A 17,818-nucleotide genomic window follows, 5' to 3' on the forward strand; every position below is an offset into this window, starting at 1 on the left:
CACCCTTGCAGCAAAGGAATTGTTCCTCCTCTCCAACCTCACCCTCCCCTGGCTCAATTTCAGGCCATTTCCTCTCCTTCTATCACCTGAGACTAAGGAGAAGAGACCAACCTCCAGTTCACTGCAACCTCCTTTCAGTTTGCTGTAGAGAGCAAGGAGGTCTCCCCTCAGCCTCCTCTGCTCAGCCTTCCCCCTGGCTCTCCCTGTGCCTGGGCACACAACCCCTTCCCTAAACCCATGAAGGTTTTCCTCTGGCACAGGAAAATCCAATTTGCACTCAGCCCAGGAGCGCTGCACAGGGCTGTGTCCATCTGAAGGCACTTTGAGGCAGAGCCCAGGCCTGCCAGCACTGCAGTCAGGGATTCTGGGGGTACAACAAATCACTGGCACAGGGAGTTGTTATCCAGAATATTTACCACTCCCTATCTAGTCCTCTTCTGAAACCTGCTCCTTGTGCCAGCCCTATCAACGTTTGTGGCTCTGCTTTGCTATGGAACAAGCCAGCTAAGAGATACTGAAAGCAAAAGGCCTTGCTCTTTAATGCTACTAAACCTCTGCAAGAAGCAAAACACCCAGGGAAAGCCTGGCCCAGCTCCTGAGGCATTTCTGGACTTGCAGTGTCAGAGAAACCAAAAAAAATCCATTAGCTTCTTTGCTCATTATTTAGCCACACAAACTTCTCACACTTGGAGGCTTTGGCTGCTGTTACAAACAGAACAGAGACAGTACAGCAAAGGGAACCTATTTCTGGGCTACTTCCAGCCCAGTTGATGTGAGGAGTTAGAAGAAATTAATGTAAAGAAACAAACCCAAAGCAGCCCAAGAAGGAGCTGTTTGCAAGGCTTTCATCAGAGGTGTTCAGCCCAAAGGGGTTCTGATGAATTTCAGAGATGCATCCAAACTTGAGAGTGAGTCTCCAAAGCAAACAAGGCTGCAAACTCTGATGCTCAGCAGAGTCTCCTCTGCCCACCTTCCTATCATGCAGGGAGAGAAGGAGAAGGGAGAGAAGGAGAAGGGAGAGAAGGAGAAGGGAGAGAAGGAGAAGGGAGAGAAGGAGAAGGGAGAGAAGGAGAAGGGAGAGAAGGAGAAGGGAGAGAAGGAGAAGGGAGAGAAGGAGAAGGGAGAGAAGGAGAAGGGAGAGAAGGAGAAGGGAGAGAAGGAGAAGGGAGAGAAGGAGAAGGGAGAGAAGGAGAAGGGAGAGAAGGAGAAGGGAGAGAAGGAGAAGGGAGAGAAGGAGAAGGGAGAGAAGGAGAAGGGAGAGAAGGAGAAGGGAGAGAAGGAGAAGGGAGAGAAGGAGAAGGGAGAGAAGGAGAAGGGAGAGAAGGAGAAGGGAGAGAAGGAGAAGGGAGAGAAGGAGAAGGGAGAGAAGGAGAAGGGAGAGAAGGAGAAGGGAGAGAAGGAGAAGGGAGAGAAGGAGAAGGGAGAGAAGGAGAAGGGAGAGAAGGAGAAGGGAGAGAAGGAGAAGGGAGAGAAGGAGAAAAAGAAAAAGAAGAAGAAAAAGAAGAAAAGGAAAAGAGAAAAGGAGAGGAAGCAAGAGCCATCTAAAACCACCCCAGGCTAATCTGCTCTCATGGTCATGGCCATTTTGCCAGCCTCCATCTGTGCCACACTTTGAAGTCACAAGAAGAGCAAACATCCATAGAGCAAATGGCTCAGCTTTGGTCTAGGTTCAGGAGTACCAGAGCCATGCAGCAGCACTAAGTAAGAAACTGATTCCTCTGCCTTGGCTGCCCTGAGGAAATGCTACCTGGGTGCTAAGGGTTAAAATGTCTGCTCCTTGATAGTAGGATTTCTTCTACCTGGACTCAAATCACTTCTAAAAGAGCAGAACTGATCATGCAGCAACCTGGGCATGAAGCTGTGGAATGCTCTGCTGAAAGCAGCCCAGCTGCAGGAGGGGCAGAGGGTTTTGCTGGGTACCACTGCTGCAGGCATCAGAGATGTGCCCAGGCAGCACTGCCTTGGCCACCTCAGTAGGAGCAGCTGGATGAGAGGGGATGGATTGAGGCTTGAGAAGAGCAGATTGAGCCTGGAGATGAGGAAGACATTCTTTCCAGGGAGGGTGGGGAGGCACTGGCACAGGGAGGTCATGGGTGTCCCCTCCCTGGGGGTGTTCAAGGCCAGGCTGGATGAGCAACCTGGGCGGGTGGGAGCTGTCCCTGCCCGTGGCAAGGGTTTGGAGCTGGATGATCTTTGAGGCCCCTTCCACCCCCAAGCCATTCCATGACTCTTAAGGCCTCTCCAACTCCCCCAGCAGGGTCAGCCAGGCTGTCCCAAGGGCAGTGCAGGCAGAGGGAGGTTTGCTGGGCAGGAGGTGCGCTGCTGCCTGCCGCAGAGCCATCGGAGCACCGCTGAGCATATGGTGAGCATCAGAACTGGAATGGAAGATGGGACCCCATTCAAAGGAGAAGTTTTCATTGGCAACAACAACAACAACAAAAAAAAAAGGCAGCAAATATAAACTGCCAGGAATACATTTGGGTTGGAACTCAGAAGACATGCTCTAGTCATCAGAGCCTGAAAGGAATTGTTTTACTTAAAGGGGGCCCCCACGATCTACTGATGGATGACTACTGATCCTCTCTGCCCAGACACAATAACCCAAGAGGATTGCTCCAGACCTCTCTTCCTAACAGGCATTAAGGTGCAAAGGGGAGAATTCACCCATATTAAGCCTCTGAGCTGAGAGAGAATTCATGGTGGCAGAGTCCTGACCACTCCAACTGCAGCCAGCCTGAAGCTGAGTGTCTCAGCAGCCCGACAGTGGTTTGTGTTTCACTGAACAGATCCACACAGCCAGCAGGGCCTCAGCACAGCTGACCTCTTTCCCCAAGGCTTTCAGGATTCACCCTTCTGAAGATCCCCATGACAGGGAAAATGATTAATCTCCATTTGGAGGCAGCAGTAGCTGAGTGAGAGGCTGCTTCAGTTTGCCAACAGAACTCAGCAGGTAGCCCCAAGCTATTTCTGGGCATAACTACAGCAGGAGGAGGGGGAAAAGAAGAGTAAGTTAAGGAGATATGAAGGGAAGTGAATGAACAAGGGAAGCCTGCACTTGTCTGATCCCTGTGTCATTGCAGGGGGAAATAGGAGAAAGGGAAAGTCATCCTGAACAATGTTTGCATTCATTTCCTAAGGGAAGGAGAATTCTGCCACTGATGCAGCAGCACCTCTGTGACCTCCCAGAGTCTCCACAGGAGGAAGATCTCTTCTGCTGAACCTGAAGACTGAAATTCCAGGGGAAACCAAGAGAAACAATTCCTTTAGGACTGGTGATGTATTCTCCTGCACAGAAGGCATCGGTGCAGCAGGCAGGGTCTAAGATGCTCGGAGTGCAGATAGGTCCTGTCTCTACAGGTATGACTAATGAGCTGGAAAAGTGCTCAGCAGCAGCTGAAACTCCCTCATCTCTGAGGCCAGGCCCCTAAAATCATCAGGAAGATGAAGAGGTGCCTCACTATGACAGCAGATTCCTTCACTGCACTTCACCTGCTCTGCTCTGGAAGAGGAAATGGATCACAACAAGGTCAGCCCAGGCTCTGCTCCTCTGTTTCCCTCCCAGAGCTCCACCAGAGGAGTGTGGATCAAGAGAGGGCATTCTGCCCCTTTGCTCTGCTCTGCTGAGACCCCACCTTGAATACTGTGTCCAGTTCTGCTGTCCCCAGCATCAGAAGGACACAGAGCGGTCAGAGTGAGTCCAGAGGAGGGCCACAAGGATGCTCCAAGGGCTGGAGCAGCTCTGCTGTGAGGAGAGGCTGAGCACATCCCTGATGCAGCTTCCCAGGAGGGTGAGAACAAGCTGGTGGCAGCGTGCTGGCAGCTCCCTCCTCCACCTCAGTATCGCTTACAGCCTCCTGCTCCCAGCCCAGCCCAGCCCGGGGCCGGCTCCCAATGCAGAGTTCATTCCAGACCTCCTCCCAGCACGCCTGCCCTTGGCATCCCCAGAGGAAGGGCAGAGCAGGCTGAGGTGGGGGTTACCTTCCAGGCTGACACACAGCTTTGAAACCCCAGAGGCTACCATTCCCAAATTTGTGATGTTTTGTCTACTCTGGTGATTTAAGGTTTGTCAGAAAATGTCAGAGAGGCCACGGGGCCAAGGGCTTCCTGATGACTGAGGATTTTCTTTCACATGACCTTCCTGAAGTTGATTTTGGGCTCCAGACAGTGCTGCCTTCAGCTCTGACAGGGGCCGGCTGGCAGCAGATTCATGAGGATCTCTGGGGCATTCTGGCATTTTTAAACTGAGCAGAGGCTGTAATGCCTCCTAATCATCCAGAATATTATTTCACTGGGATGTAAATGCCAGCCTTTGAGTGTGCAGCTTTGAGAGTTAGCAAGGGGGATGGGGGGAGAAAAAGAAGAGGGGGGAGAAAGAGAGAGAGGAGGTGCTCAGAGGTATGCAAACAATTAAACCCCAGGGGGAAGCCCTGGAGAAAGCCCTGTCTGGAGTGCTCTGCATTTCACACGTGGGGTTTGCACCAAGGAATCACTGCAGCACACACAGAGGGGAGCAGGGCAGGAGGGGCAGTGTGCAACTGGCCCTGCTTGCTTTGTCCTCACAGAGCCAGGAGCTTGCTCACCAGGACTCAGTGTGGCTCTCACACTGTTTAGGAAGCTCTCTGCTAGCAAAAGGTTGCTAAATCTCAGTTTGCAGACAGCTTTAGCTCAGCTGAAGATTGCTCAGCCAAAAGGTCTCAATAAGCCTCTTGTCTCCCCTCACACAGAATCCTAGAATGGGTTGGGTTGGAAGGGGCCTTGAAGCTCATCCAGTTCCAAGCCCCTGACATGGGCAGGGACACCTCCCAGTAGCCCAGGTTGCTCAGGGCCTCATCCAGCCTGGCCCTGAACACCTCTAGTGGGAGGTCCCTGCCCATGGCTGGGTGATCTTGAAGGTCCCTTCCAACCCAAACTGTTCTACGAATCTCTGACTCTCTGGAGGTCTCTTCCAAGCTCTCCACTCTCTGTTTCTAGGCAGAGAGGCAGCCCATCACCAACCCAAGCTGCCCTGAGGGGGCTGGGCTTGTCAGGGGAGCAGCCTCTTGCCTTCTCACTCCCAGCCACTTGTGGCATGGGTTTGTTAATAACTAACTGGAGGCCACCAAAGAGCTGTGTGCTTCTGTCTGAGATGCCTTACACAATGACAAGGTGACCTCTCATAACTGTCTCTGCCTGGAGTTAAAGGGACACCTTTATCTGCAGAGATACTGCTCAGCAGATGCCTGTCCTCTGGAGCAGTCTATAAATAGCTCAGTGACACATTTTGGACACTTCCCTCTCAGAAAGTAAGGCAGCAGGTTGTAAATTGAGGCTAAAAGAGCAAATGGTTTGTTCTGGTGGCTGCAGAGATTTCAGTGTGAACTCTCCTGGAGTGGGAGGGAAAGAACCACCTGAGCTTACAGACAGGTCTGGTTCCAGCTTGGGTCTCAGAGTGTTCACACCAGAGCCACACTCTGCAGTGCCTTGGCCACAGAGAGCTGCCATCAACCACCCCAGCTGGAACCACCACAAATGGAGCTGCTGTCTGCATCCTTTTGGGATGCACTTGGCTGTAGCTGACTGGAAGGGACTGGAGCAGGTCAAGGGAGGTTCTCCTTCCCCACTGCTCTGCACTAGGGAGACCACATCTGGAGTACTGTGTCTGGTTCTGGGGCCCCCAGTTCAAGAGGGACAGGGACAGAGTGGAGAGAGCCCAATGGATGCATTCCTGTGTGGCCTGCCCTGGCTGGTCCTGCCCTGGCTGGTCCTGCCCTGGCTGATCCTGCCCTGGCTGGTCCTGCCCTGGCTGATCCTGCCCTGGCAGGGGGGTTGAACTCAATGATCTCCAGAGGTCCCTTCCAAGCCCTGCCAGTGTAGCTCCTCCATGGCAAGAGCAATCTTCACCACTGCCACTCTTCTGATTTACAGGTCCAACCTCCCCTCTTTCTGGAGCCATTTGTCTCACACACACTCTGCAGCCCAGCCCAGACCTCTGCCCCGCAGAACATTAAGCACACAAGAGTTAGTCCTGCAAAATGATTTAGCCATCACTTTCTCCACCAGCTTTGCCCTACACCTTTTTTTGGGGTGTGTGTGTGTCTTTTTGTGTGTGTGTGTGTGTGTGTTAGTTTTTACTTCACAGGCTTCATCTCAGCAAAATCAAGGATGCAAACTTCTTAGGAGTACTTAGTTTCCATGGAAACCTAAGCTGACCGCAACATTATTGTTCTCAAGAGGGAACTGACTTTACTATATGTTCATTCAGTGAATTAATGGACTCCTGGTCCTTTTATGAGCAGCTCTCCAACAATGGAAAGAGAGAAATGTTATAAAAAAGCCTCTCAGAGGACTGTCCACTCCTTTGTCCAGGGCTTACCGGAGTGACGCAAGGCTATTCACCCAAAGATTATAAAAATCAACTCCAAGCTGCCTCTGTTTGTGGCAGCTAAACATACCTTTAGCTCCCAAAGACACAGCCCACCACACGAGCAAATTAAGGCTCTTCCCCCGGCCAGCCTCTGGAAGGCAAGGCTGGTGTGCCCCCCGGGCTGCAGGGCGCTGCTGGTGCTGCATCTCCCCGGGGCTGGGAGGCATTGCTGACCCTCAGCTTTGCTGCCTGTGCAGTGCAGGCTTCCAGCTCTCCAAACTGCTTTGGCAAGTCCATGCTTGGCCTTTTCTTGAAGCTAACTTCATAGTTAGTATCAGTCAGGGTTGGAAGAGACCACAAGGCTCATCCAGTTCCAACCCCCCTGCCATGGGCAGGGACACCCCACACTAGATCAGCCTGGCCACAGCCTCATCCAGCCTGGGCTTAAACACCTCCAGGGACAGGGCCCCAACCACCTCCCTGCACAACCCATCCCAGGGCTTCACCACTCTCATGGGGAAGAACTTCCTCCTCCCCTCCAGCCTCAATCTCCCCACCTCCAGCTTCATTCCATTCCCCCTAGTCCTATCACTCCCTGAGATCCTGAGCAGTCCCTCCCCAGCCTTCCTGTAGCCCCCTTCAGATCCTGGAAGGTCACAACTTTCAGCCCACTAAAGCAGCTGCCACCTAAAGAAGAATTCTGTCTGGCTTCAGGGATATTTCTTCATCTTTAAGGTCCCCTTCAAACCCAACCCAACCCATTCTATGAGTCTAAGATCTCTGTGCACCCTGAGGGACACCTCCCCCAGTTTCAGTGCTTTGAAATCACTTTTCACACTTGCTGAGAACTTGCACTCCATGCCCAGGTTTCAGTTCCCAGCAAGGATGAGAGGTGACTGAAAAGCACCAAAACTGGAGGGGGGTGGTGCGTGAAGAAATATCAGAGGTTATTGGGGGCTTAAATCTTTGCTAAGCCTTTTGGAACAGCTTTTATTAGATATAGATAAGAGATGGAGAGATAAGGAGTAGGCCAGAAGGAGACAGATAAGAAACAGACAAGAAATAGACCTGAAAGAGAGAGATAAGAACCAAACAGGAATTAGAGAGATAAATAAGAAATAGACAAGAAAGAGATAAGAAATAGGCAGATGGATAAATAGACAAGGAATGGATAGATAGGAAACAGACAAGAAATAGATAGGAAACAGAGGAGAAATACATAAGAAATAGACAGGAAATCAGTAGATAGATAAGAAACAGACCAGAAAGAGAGAGATGAGAAACAAACAAGAATTAGAGAGATAGATAAGAAATAGACAAGAGATAAATAAGAAATAGGGAAGAAATAGATAATAAATAGGCAAGAAATAGATAAGAAATAGATGGATAGATAAGAAATAGATAATAAATAGGTAGATAGACAAGAAATAGACAAGAAATAGGTAGATAGATGAGAAATAGACAAGAAATAGGTAGATAGATAAGAAATAGACAGGAAATAGATAAATAAGAAATAGATAAGCAAGAGATGCACAGATAAGAAATGGAGGAGAAACAGGCAGACAGCTAAGGAAACAGACTCCCAGCATGCATGCAGAGTGAAAATGCAAATGCATTTTGTGCCAAGGTGCTGCCACCCCCAGGAGTTTGCCCAGCTGAAGTTCAAACCTGAGCCACTCTCCCTCCTGCATGTGGAATATTCTGCCAGGGCCGTGCTGAGCCTGGGGCTGTATGGCCTGGCCAGTAATTGCTGCACAAAAGACAGTTAACAGTTCCCTTGCTCTTCTCTAACTACCTTCCTGACTGCTTATTGAAGTCTGATTTCTTACTCCTCTGGGTCATCATTCATCAGCCCTACAGGTCCCGCTGGGAGAGCCCGGCCAGACCTTTCCATATCCCTGGTTGCCAGAGGCCATTTCTGACGGCCCGTGATATAGCAAATGTCTTCACAGGCAGCCGTGGGGACAGACCCTGCTTATAATACCCAAATAATCATCTTGCAAATTATCATAATTATCAATCAATCATCCTGGGTGAACAATGTGGTTCTGAAGTATCAGATGGTTCCTGTGACCTGTAGCATTTGGGATATAATAATAAACCTGGGGAGATTTATGGCCCTATCTGGCTTTGCATCTGGGCTGCTTTGACTTCTGCTGTAGGACTAAGAGCTCTCCCTCCATCCAGCCAGGTTTGTGGTGTAGCTGCTTGATGCTTTCTGAGCGGCCCAGGTCTGGACTCTTCACCCAGCAGCTCCACTTGGGAAGAGATCTTTGTGGTTTGGGAGCAGAGAATAAATGACTGCAGAAATTGCCTGCAGCCTCTGGTGTTGCCAGCACTGTGCCAGCAGCTTCTAGCGTTTGGGGGTTGCCTAAAGAAGCCAAAATAAGGAGGGGTGGGGGGTGTGGGGGGGTGGGAATGGGGTCTGCCTTCAGTTCTTGTGGCTGTGTTCTGCACAATGCCAGCCTGCACCCAGCTCTTTGCTTTGGAAGCTGCTAGCATCTCCCGCTCCCTGTGTGGAGCATTCCTGGTAATGGATAAATTCAAGCTCTCCAGAAAGTCAAAGAATAAATTTAAAGCCCTTTGCCCAATGCCTCTCCTATTGGATTTTGATAAGACAGCTATTGAGCTTTAATAATGTCTCCTATCCTTTTTCAGCTGGCCCTTAACATGTCTCTTTATTTGTCCCTAAAGCCTCTTCAGCGATGCCTTTTTATTACAAGTCTCTCAGCTTGCTCTCGAGGGAGACAGGGTCGACAAGAGTGATAGATAGATAACTCTATAGATTATCTCCCACAGATGTTTTCTCTCCAGTAGCCCCTCAGGCTATTCCCTCTAAGTAAACAGAAACTAAATAGAGAGCCTACTGAAGAGAGAAGTCCCTGAGGTCTCTTGTCACCACAGCCAGAGAAACAGCCCAGCCAGAGGAGCCTGGCTGGGAGCTCTGCGCACAGAGCCTCCTTCAATGTGATCCTCAAACCATCAGCCAAAGTGACTTTTAGAGGAGAGAGAAATGCACCCAGCGCTGCTCCTTGGGAAGCAGAGAGAGCTGGCTTGTAATGGACACTGGCCCCTGCTTCCTGCCGGAGGAAGTGGAAATCCTTCATCTGCCTCTCGGAGGTAAATCAGACTGACAATGAAGATAATGATAACAAGCCCCCACCCCCCACCCTTTCTTCCCCCCCCTCCCAGGGTAGTAAAGAAGCTGAGGAAATCCAGAGCAGGAGAGCATGTGAGCTGCTCCCTAAGCAAAACAAACAGCCTGACATGGGGGGGGAGAAAAAAGCACATTTGGGAACATAGGACAAGGTGCCCACAGGTACCACTGACAGCCCTCAGCACATCCCTGACTGCATGCAGGCAATCTCCTGCCTCAGCACAGCTCTCACAACGGAGTTTTGCTCTAACTGCATACAAAGGCTGAGGAGCTTTGTGCAAGCGAAACCAAGACGAGGGAAAAAGCTCCTTTAGAGCTCTTGAGCCCAGGGCACAGCAGCTTTCCAGGTAAGGAAAAAGGATCCTGGATACAGATCCTGCAACAGCAGTGCCAGAAATCTTCCTTCCTGTGAGACAGCCTCTAGCAAACAAAACAGCCTCCTGCTGCCTGTGACCCCAGCAGGAACAACAGGGACACAAACCCAAAAGTACTGGGCAGGGGGGGTGGGAATGCTTCTTATTTTGCTCCCAGGCAGAGAAAGGCCTCTTCTGTGGCACAAGAATGTACCTTACACACGATCACAGCCTCTGCCCTGCTGCATCTTCACACTTCCCACTTTCCCTTGCAGCTCAGGAAAAGTTGCCTAAGAGTTTTGGTTTGGTTTTTTTCCCTGTTAGGCTTGAGCAGAAATAATCCTGGGCTCGGTTTTTAAGCAGGGAGGCTTCCTGGGCACCTGGTAAGGTACTGGCACAGGCTGCCCAGGGATGTGGTTGAGGTTCCATGCCTAGAGACATCCCAGATCAGACTGGATGTGGCCCTGGGCAGCCTGATGGAGTTGGAGATGCCCTTGCTGAGTGCAGGGGTTTGGACAAGATGCCCTTTGAGGCTCCCTTCCAACCTGATGCAATCTGTGAATCTTCCTGTGCCTCTCACCACACTTCCCTTCCCTGCTCTAATTTTTTCCCTCTTTTACTCTTTTTTCACCCTCTTTTACTTTTTTTTGGTGCTTTTACTCTTTTTTTCTTCTTTTCCTTTTTCCCCCTCTTTCCTTACTTCCCCCCCTTTCCTTCTTTTCCCTCCTCTTTCCCTCTTTTTTCCCTCCTCTTTCCCTCTTTTTTCCCTCCTCTTTCCCTCTTTTTCCCTCTTTCCCCCTTTTTTCCCTTCTTTCCCTCTTTTTTCCCTCCTCTTTCCCTCTTTTTCCCTCTTTCCCTCTTTTTTCCCCTTCTTTCCCTCTTTTTTCCCTCCTCTTTCCCTCTTTTTTCCCTTCTTTCCCTCTTTTTTTCCCTCTTTTCCTCTTTTTTCCTCCTCCCCTCTTTTACTCTTCTGGTTTTTTTTACTCTCTTACTCTGTTTCCCCCTCTCCTTCACTCCTTTTTTACTCTTTCTTTTTTTTAACCTCTCTACTCTAGATGTTTTTCCCTCTCCCTAGCCCTTGTTGCCACCCACTGCTCAGCCTGGGATGCAGCAGTGACAGAAGCCACCGAGGATGGTCTCCCAGCTGGGCTCTGCTTGCCTTTCCTCCCAGTTTAAACCAGCCCACCCACTACTGGTACATTTGTCTTCAGTCACCTTCTCACCACTGACTTATCTCTGAAGGAACAGGAATAAATTGAAGTCAAACCTCAACTATTGTGTCTGCAGGGATATGACAAGGGAATGATTTAGAGAGGTTGGCAGAGGAAACCTTCTCCCCAAGAGGGTTTTGCAGCCCGGGAGCGAAGCGCTGGGGCGCTGCCTGCCAGCAGTTGCTCAGATGCTGCAGAAAGGGCAGAGGATGATTTTTCATTCTTTATTTCCCCCTTTTCTCTGACTGAAAAGCTGTCCAGCAGTAGTCTTTTCACAAGCCATAAAGTTTAGACTTGAACTCTTTACCTTACTGCTTTGACCTTTTCTCCCCTAGCTGTAAAACTCTACTGCCCATCCTTCCATAAATTTATCACCTCATAAACTCCCACGAGTGCTCCTCTACAATGCATTTCGAAGGCAGCAGTGGAAGGCCAGGCCTTCCCCCGTGTCAGAGATCATAATTGTCCAGTTTTATACCTGCTGGACAGGAAAAGGCTGTCTGGGCACAGTAATTTTTTCAGAGCCCTGTCGGTTTTTGCACCTTGAGATGCCAGCAGGGGAGTTGAAATGCCAGCCCCTGCAGGTGCAAAGCTGCCAGCCTAATGTTCCTCCTCGCCCTGTCTCATCCCATGCCTGCTCTCTTCAGGCTGAGTGAGGGTCTGTGGAATTTAGCTGTGATACTGGTAACCAAAGGCTGCAAGGAAATAGCTGAGCAGTGGTGAGCTGTGGAGAATTGGCTCCATCCCTCTGCTAAGTGCAGGGTGATAATAAGAAGCTGCCACCTTGTCACCAGCTCTGCTCAGACAAAAGGATCCCACAGAGGCACAGACAAGCACCAAATGAGTTATGGAGATGAACAAGGTAAAAAGTTCAGCAGGACTGGGACAGGTCCTCTGCAAGGTCACTGGGTGGTCAGAGGAGGTTTGGGGTTTGGGAGCCTGGCTCTTGAAAGAAAAGCTGATTTCCCCCCCCAATGGCAAGCACAGAAGGGCCCAGCCTGGACATGTGGCTCAATACCTTTCCCCAAACGAACTCTGGAGCCTGACAAGGATTGTATTTCACTTTGTTTGGCAGAGTGAAACAAGTGTTTCCTTTTAGCTTTCAGAGCTAAGGAAGGGTACAGAAGCTGGCCTGAATGGATGAGGAAAAGCAGCAGTTGCTGCAAATCCCACCCTGCTCTGCTCCCAGCAACTCAGAGTTTACCAACAGGACTGCGAGGATCCATTATGAGACAACTGCACATGAAAAGAGTTACAGCCTGCTCACTCCTGCAGCACAGAAGCACCTCCTCGAGGCACCCAGAGAGCCTCCAGTCAAAGGGGACTGGGAGCACTTTGCTTTGGGGAAGCTGCTAATAAAAGGATAGCCAGGGAAAAAGGAAGGAAGAGAGAAAGGAAGAAATGGAAGGAAGAGAGGAAGGAAGGGTGAGAGAAAGGAAGGGAGAAAAGAAGGAAGAGGGAAAGGAAGAAAGGGAGAGAAAAAGAGAGGGAGGGAGAGAGGGAGGGAGAGAGAGGGAGGGAGGGAAAGGGAGAGAGAGGGAGGGAGAGAGAGGGAGGGAGAGAGAGGGAGGGAGAAAGAGAAAAGAAAAGACAGGAGGAGAAGAGGAAAAGGAAAATAAAAGAGAGGGGAAAAGAAGGAAGAACAGATGGAAGGAAGGAGGGGGAAAGAGAGGGGGGGAAAGAGAGGGAGGGAAAGAGAGGGAGGGAAAGAGAGAGAGGGGAAGAGAGAGAGGGAAAGAGAGAGAGGGAAAGAGAGAGAGGGAAAGAGAGAGAGGGAAGAGAGAGAGGGAAGAGAGAGAGGGAAGAGAGAAAGGGAAGAGAGAGAGGGAAAGAGAGAGGGAGAGAGAGAGGGAAAGAGAGAGAGGGAAAGAGAGAGAGAGAAAGAAAGGGAAAGAGAGAGAGGGAGAGAAAGAAAGAGAAAGAGGGAGAGAAAGAGGGAGAGAGAGAGGGAGAGAGAGAAAAAAAGAGCAAAACAGCAAGCAAGATGCAGACAGACAAGCAGGCAAGAAAGAAAAGCAGAAGCCCCTTCAGTGCTGCTGAGCCCAGCGTCGGAGCCTGGTTGCTGAGCCCAGCGTCGGAGCCTGGCTGCTGATCCCTGCCGTGCTGAGGCTGCCTCCCAGCCCCTCTGCAGCCCTCTCTCCAGCTGGGCTGTATTTGGAACACATTTTCCTCTGGTCACTATTAGACTTTAAGCATCACAACGTGACGAAAAGCAGCAGCAATTCATCATCTGAGGCAAATTTTATCCTTGCAGAGGTTTCTGCCTTTCCCCTTGGCCTTCCCAGCAGCCACTTTTTTACAGGCTGGAGTGGCCTCTAGAAATGCAGCACCTTGAACAAAGGAGCAGCGCTTTCTGTTCCTGGAAAAGAGGTAAATGAGGTTTTGCAGCTTGGGCTGGGAGCTGTTTGTGTTGTAGCTGGCTCCAGGAACACTTCAGGCTATTGTTTTCCTTTTCCAGAAACACTGGGATCACAAAAAGGAGGAGAAGCATGCCCAGAGAACCACAAAACCCTGCACTGGAAAACCAGCAGCAGCAGAGGCTGGAAACCCTCTGACAGCTCCACTGCCATCCACACCTTTGTTCCAAAGCCAGGAGAGGGGAAGGAGGAGGTGTCCAGGGGGATTTGAAAGCCAGGGAGTAGTAACACAACTTGCACAAGCTTGAGCCACATCCTACCTTTTTGATGCTGCCCTCTTGGGAGGTCACCTCAGGATCAGTCAGAATTTGCTAGGGGGGGGGAAAGAAAAGAGAGGAAAAAAAATGTTAAGTTGAATTGCAGCTCAGAATGTTCTAAAACAGTACAGATGATGAGGATGAGGATGATGAGGATGATGAGGATGATGATGATGATTTTTCACAGGTCAAAACTCTCAACTGCAAGAGAGCCACAGGTGTGGGTTTAAAGGCCACGGGGGTCCTATGTTGATGGTTGGACCCCATGATCTCAGAAGGCTTTTCCAACCCAAGTGCTCCCCTGGCTCTAGGTGCTCTGGAAGCTTGGTGGAATTCTCCCCCACACTTTCAGGTTCTCTGTAGCTTCCTTTCGAGCTGGCTGAGGGCACATGTGTGGCTGCCCCACGTGGCAGGCAGTGTGGGCACTGAGGTGATGGAGCCCCATGGCCTCTCAAGATGCAAGTCCCTTCCAGAGCAGGTGACCAAAGCCAGCCATAGTGACTCCACCACCTCCCTGGGCAACCTGTCTCAGTGCCTGAGGAACAATGTCTTTGCTGCAAGAGTGGTCAGGGGTTGGCACAGGCTGCCCAGGGAGTCCCCATCCCTGGGGGTGTTCAAGAAATGCGTGGCCATGGCACCTGGGGACAGGGTTTGGTGGCCATGGGTTGCTGTTTGGACTCACTCAGAGGGCTTTTCCAACTGCTCTATGATTCCACCAGCACCATGGCTCATGAGGAATGGTGCCAGGGGCAGGTCTGATGGCAGCTGCACTCTTGGCATCCCCCTGTGATGCTGGAGGCATCTCTCCCCTCACAATCACCTCTGTCCTCCCCTCCTGTGCTCAGCCAAGGACTTCACAGCACAGCAGCAGCTGCAGCCCAGTGGCAGGGACTGCCCATGGGGTCGGGGCCGTGGGATGCTTCATGGGAAGCTCTTTGATTGCTCCTCCAGCAGAGGTGTGGTGGTACAAGCCATTAAAACGCTGCTGGGCTCTACCTCAGATTAGATCTAGGTCAGCAGGCATTCAGGGAGGTCAAGTACCTCAACTTTCTATCCCACTGGATAGCCCCCACCAGGATAAACATGTCCCACCAGGACTTGATGGAGCAGCCAGGCTCCAAGTGGTTCACTCATTTCCCTGACCTCAGTTAGGATCTCAGGTGTCTAAGGCTAAACACAAGACTCAAGGGTGAGGATAGGGTCAAGGTTCTCAGGACTTCCAGACAAGATGGGCCTGGAAAGGTACCAGAGAAGAGCAAAAAAGGCTCCAGAGAAAACAAAATGAAAGGAGGAAGAGGGGAAGGTGAAAGGGGAAAAGGAAGGGGGGGAAAGGAAAGGGAAAAGGAAAGGGGAAAGGAAGAGGTAAAGGAAGGGGGAAAGGAGGGGGGAAGAGGGGGGAAGATGGGGGGAAGGAAAGGGTGAAAGGAAGGGGGAAGAGAAAGGGGAAAAAGAAATGGGAAAGGAAAAGAGGAAGGGAAAGGAGAAAAGAAAGGGAAAAGGGAAAGAAAAGGGAAAGTGGAAAGGGAAAGGGCCAAGGAGGTGCCGTCATGTTTCAGAAGCTGAGGCTTTGGCACCAAGTTCTTGGACCCCTCTGACCATGCCCAGGTGAGATCAACCAATTTACACATCTCAGGGCTGCTGGCAAACCTCTCCCAGCTCAGCTGCAATAACAAGGGAGGCGTGGGGGGGAGGCTGCTTTAACTAGCAAGAGCCCCAAACCATTCTGTGTTTTACAACAGCTCTAATAGACACTGAAGCTGCGGTTTAGAAAGCAGCTGAGAGCAAACAGGACCAGGAGGCAAACAGCAGAGCAATAAAATCGCTGAGCTCCTGCTCTGCTGTGTGCACAGAGCCAGGCTGAAACCTCACCCTGGGCTACTGCAAGCTAGAGATCTCTCAGGCACAGCTAGAGGCACGTGTCCCCGAGCTGCTGGGGACCTGCTGCCTGTTCCCAAGCTCACTCTCAGCTCCTGTTACCTTCACCAGGAGCCAGTGACCCTCAAAAGCCCCTGGAGAATTAGGCCACAGAGCTTTCAGAGCTGGCAGTTACATATGGTGATGCTGAAGGAGTTAAAAGCCCCCTCAGAACGGCTTGGGTGGGAAGGGACCTTCAAGAGCATCTGAGTTCCAGCTCCCCTGCCAAGGGACACCTCCCACTAGAGCAGGTTGCTCAAGGCCCTTGAACAAGGGCTGGTAGTGAAAGGATGAGAGGGAATGGGTTGAAGTGGAGGAGGGCAGATTGAGACTGGAGAGGAGGAAGAAATTCTGGCCAGCGAGGATGGGGAGACACTGGCACAGGCTGCCCAGGGAGGTTGTGGATGCCTCCTCACTGGAGGTGTTCAAGGCCAGGCTGGATGAGTCCTTGAGCAGCCAAGTCTAGTGGAGAGGTGTCCCTGCCCGTGGTAAGGAGGTTGGAGTAGATGATCTCTGAGGTCCTTTCCAACCTGAGCCGTTCTGTGATTCTACAACCTCCTGCTGCCAAAGCACTGCTCGGGCTCTGAGCCTTCAGCAACCTTCCTGGGCTCTGGAGGAGACAGCACAATTCCTCCTCTGCATTCCCAGTCTGGGATGGAGGCTGCCTGGCAACACCTTGCAGGACAGATGGAAGCTGCCAGTCGGGTCAGCGAGGCTGGCACCCTGCAAGCCCTGAGGGGCAGCGAGCGGCCCCTGAGGTCTCTGCAGCAGGAGGCCTCGGTGAGCACAGAGCTGTGATGTTCACAGCACCTCCTGATTACAAGAGAAAGAGGGGAGGCAGGGCCCAGATGTGATGTTTATTGGTAAGAATAACAAAAGATGCTTTGAAAATCTCCTCATTGGGTAATTTTAGCTCAGGCTGGACTTCATCTGAGGCAAATGCCATCAGCCTAAATATAGTGCTTGACGTGTACAGTGGGGCTGCTCCTCTGCACTTAACACAGATGTTCCTCAAAATGTACACCAGATGCTTTCCCTATCAACTTGATCTCTTGATTTCAGCCAAAAGAAAGACACCAAGGCAGCAGCAGCCACTCGAGGAAGCCCTCTGTGGCAGGAGTCTGCGGGGAGGGCTTCCCCTGCGTCCCACCTCCTGGTTCCAGCAGAACCTTGCCTGGGTTGCAGGAGTTAGGGATGTGCTAGGAGCTTAGCAGAGCCTCCTGAGTGTATACTAAACATGTCAAGTCACACCATGTGATTCCTTTTGGAAAACAGTTTACAAGCTGGCATTCTCCAGCTGCAGTTAGCCCTAATTTGATTACATTAGCCAGACAGATCACAATGAGCTTGTGTAAATAGTAACGTTATCCATTCATCCCCTCGGCTCAGATAAACTGTCATTAACCAACACAAAAAACCCAACCCCAAGCTTCACCAGGCAGAGCCTGCAGCACTCAGCAAGCTCTAAGAATTAGAGAATCACAGAATGGGTTGGCTTGGAGGGGACCTTCAAGATCAGCCAGTCCCAAGCCCCTGCCATGGGCAGGGACACCTCGCACCAGCCCAGGGTGCTCAAGACCTCATCCAGCCTGGCCTTGAAGACCTCCAGGGAGGAGGCAGCCACAGCCTCCCTGGGAAACCTGTGCCAGTGTCACCCCAGCCTCACTGGAAAGAATTTCTTCCTATCTCCATCCTCAATCTGCCCTCTTCCATCTTCAACCCATCCTTCTCATCCTATCACCACAAGCCCTTGTCCAAAGAAGATGACAGAGCAGAGCCTGCCCCGGCTCCATCACTCTGAGTCTTGACTTGAAAGAAATACTTCCACATCTGCTCCCTTCATGAGGGCAGGGGAGCCACATGAGCACAAGTAGGAAAGAAAGGACAGATAAAATGCCCAGAAACCACCTGGCACTGCCAGGCTTACGTTGGCCTTCTCCATGCTCATTGGGTTTGCCACTGGGAAGCTGTCTTGGCACCAGTTGCTAAGGCTTGAGCACAACAAACTCCTGAGACCTGCAGCCAGCACAGCATGGGCTCACCCTGGGGAGGACTGGAAGCTGCTTGTCCCACTTGGCATTCAGGAGCTGGAGCAGCCCTTTGAAACCCAGCAGCTAACAAGCTGACAATAGGCAAGTCATGGAGATGATGTCCTTTCAGAGTCAA

General features: G+C 51.1%; 1 protein-coding gene across 5 annotated transcripts in view; it reads right to left on the minus strand.

Moving 5' to 3' along the window:
* PRDM16 (PR/SET domain 16) overlaps positions 1 to 17,818 on the minus strand; it is a 301,558-nt gene that overhangs the window by 133,152 nt on the left and 150,588 nt on the right. For all 5 annotated transcript variants that reach the window (XM_068158186.1, XM_068158185.1, XM_068158184.1 and 2 more), the window contains exon 3: positions 13,742 to 13,792. In XM_068158186.1, the coding sequence (XP_068014287.1) occupies positions 13,742 to 13,792 (51 nt within the window). The remainder of the gene's footprint in view (positions 1 to 13,741; positions 13,793 to 17,818) is intronic.

This window comes from Melanerpes formicivorus, unplaced genomic scaffold, assembly GCF_026170545.1.
Source record: "Melanerpes formicivorus ecotype bairdi unplaced genomic scaffold, bMelFor1.0.p_v2 SCAF_39, whole genome shotgun sequence".
NCBI classification, from domain to species: Eukaryota; Metazoa; Chordata; class Aves; order Piciformes; family Picidae; genus Melanerpes; species Melanerpes formicivorus.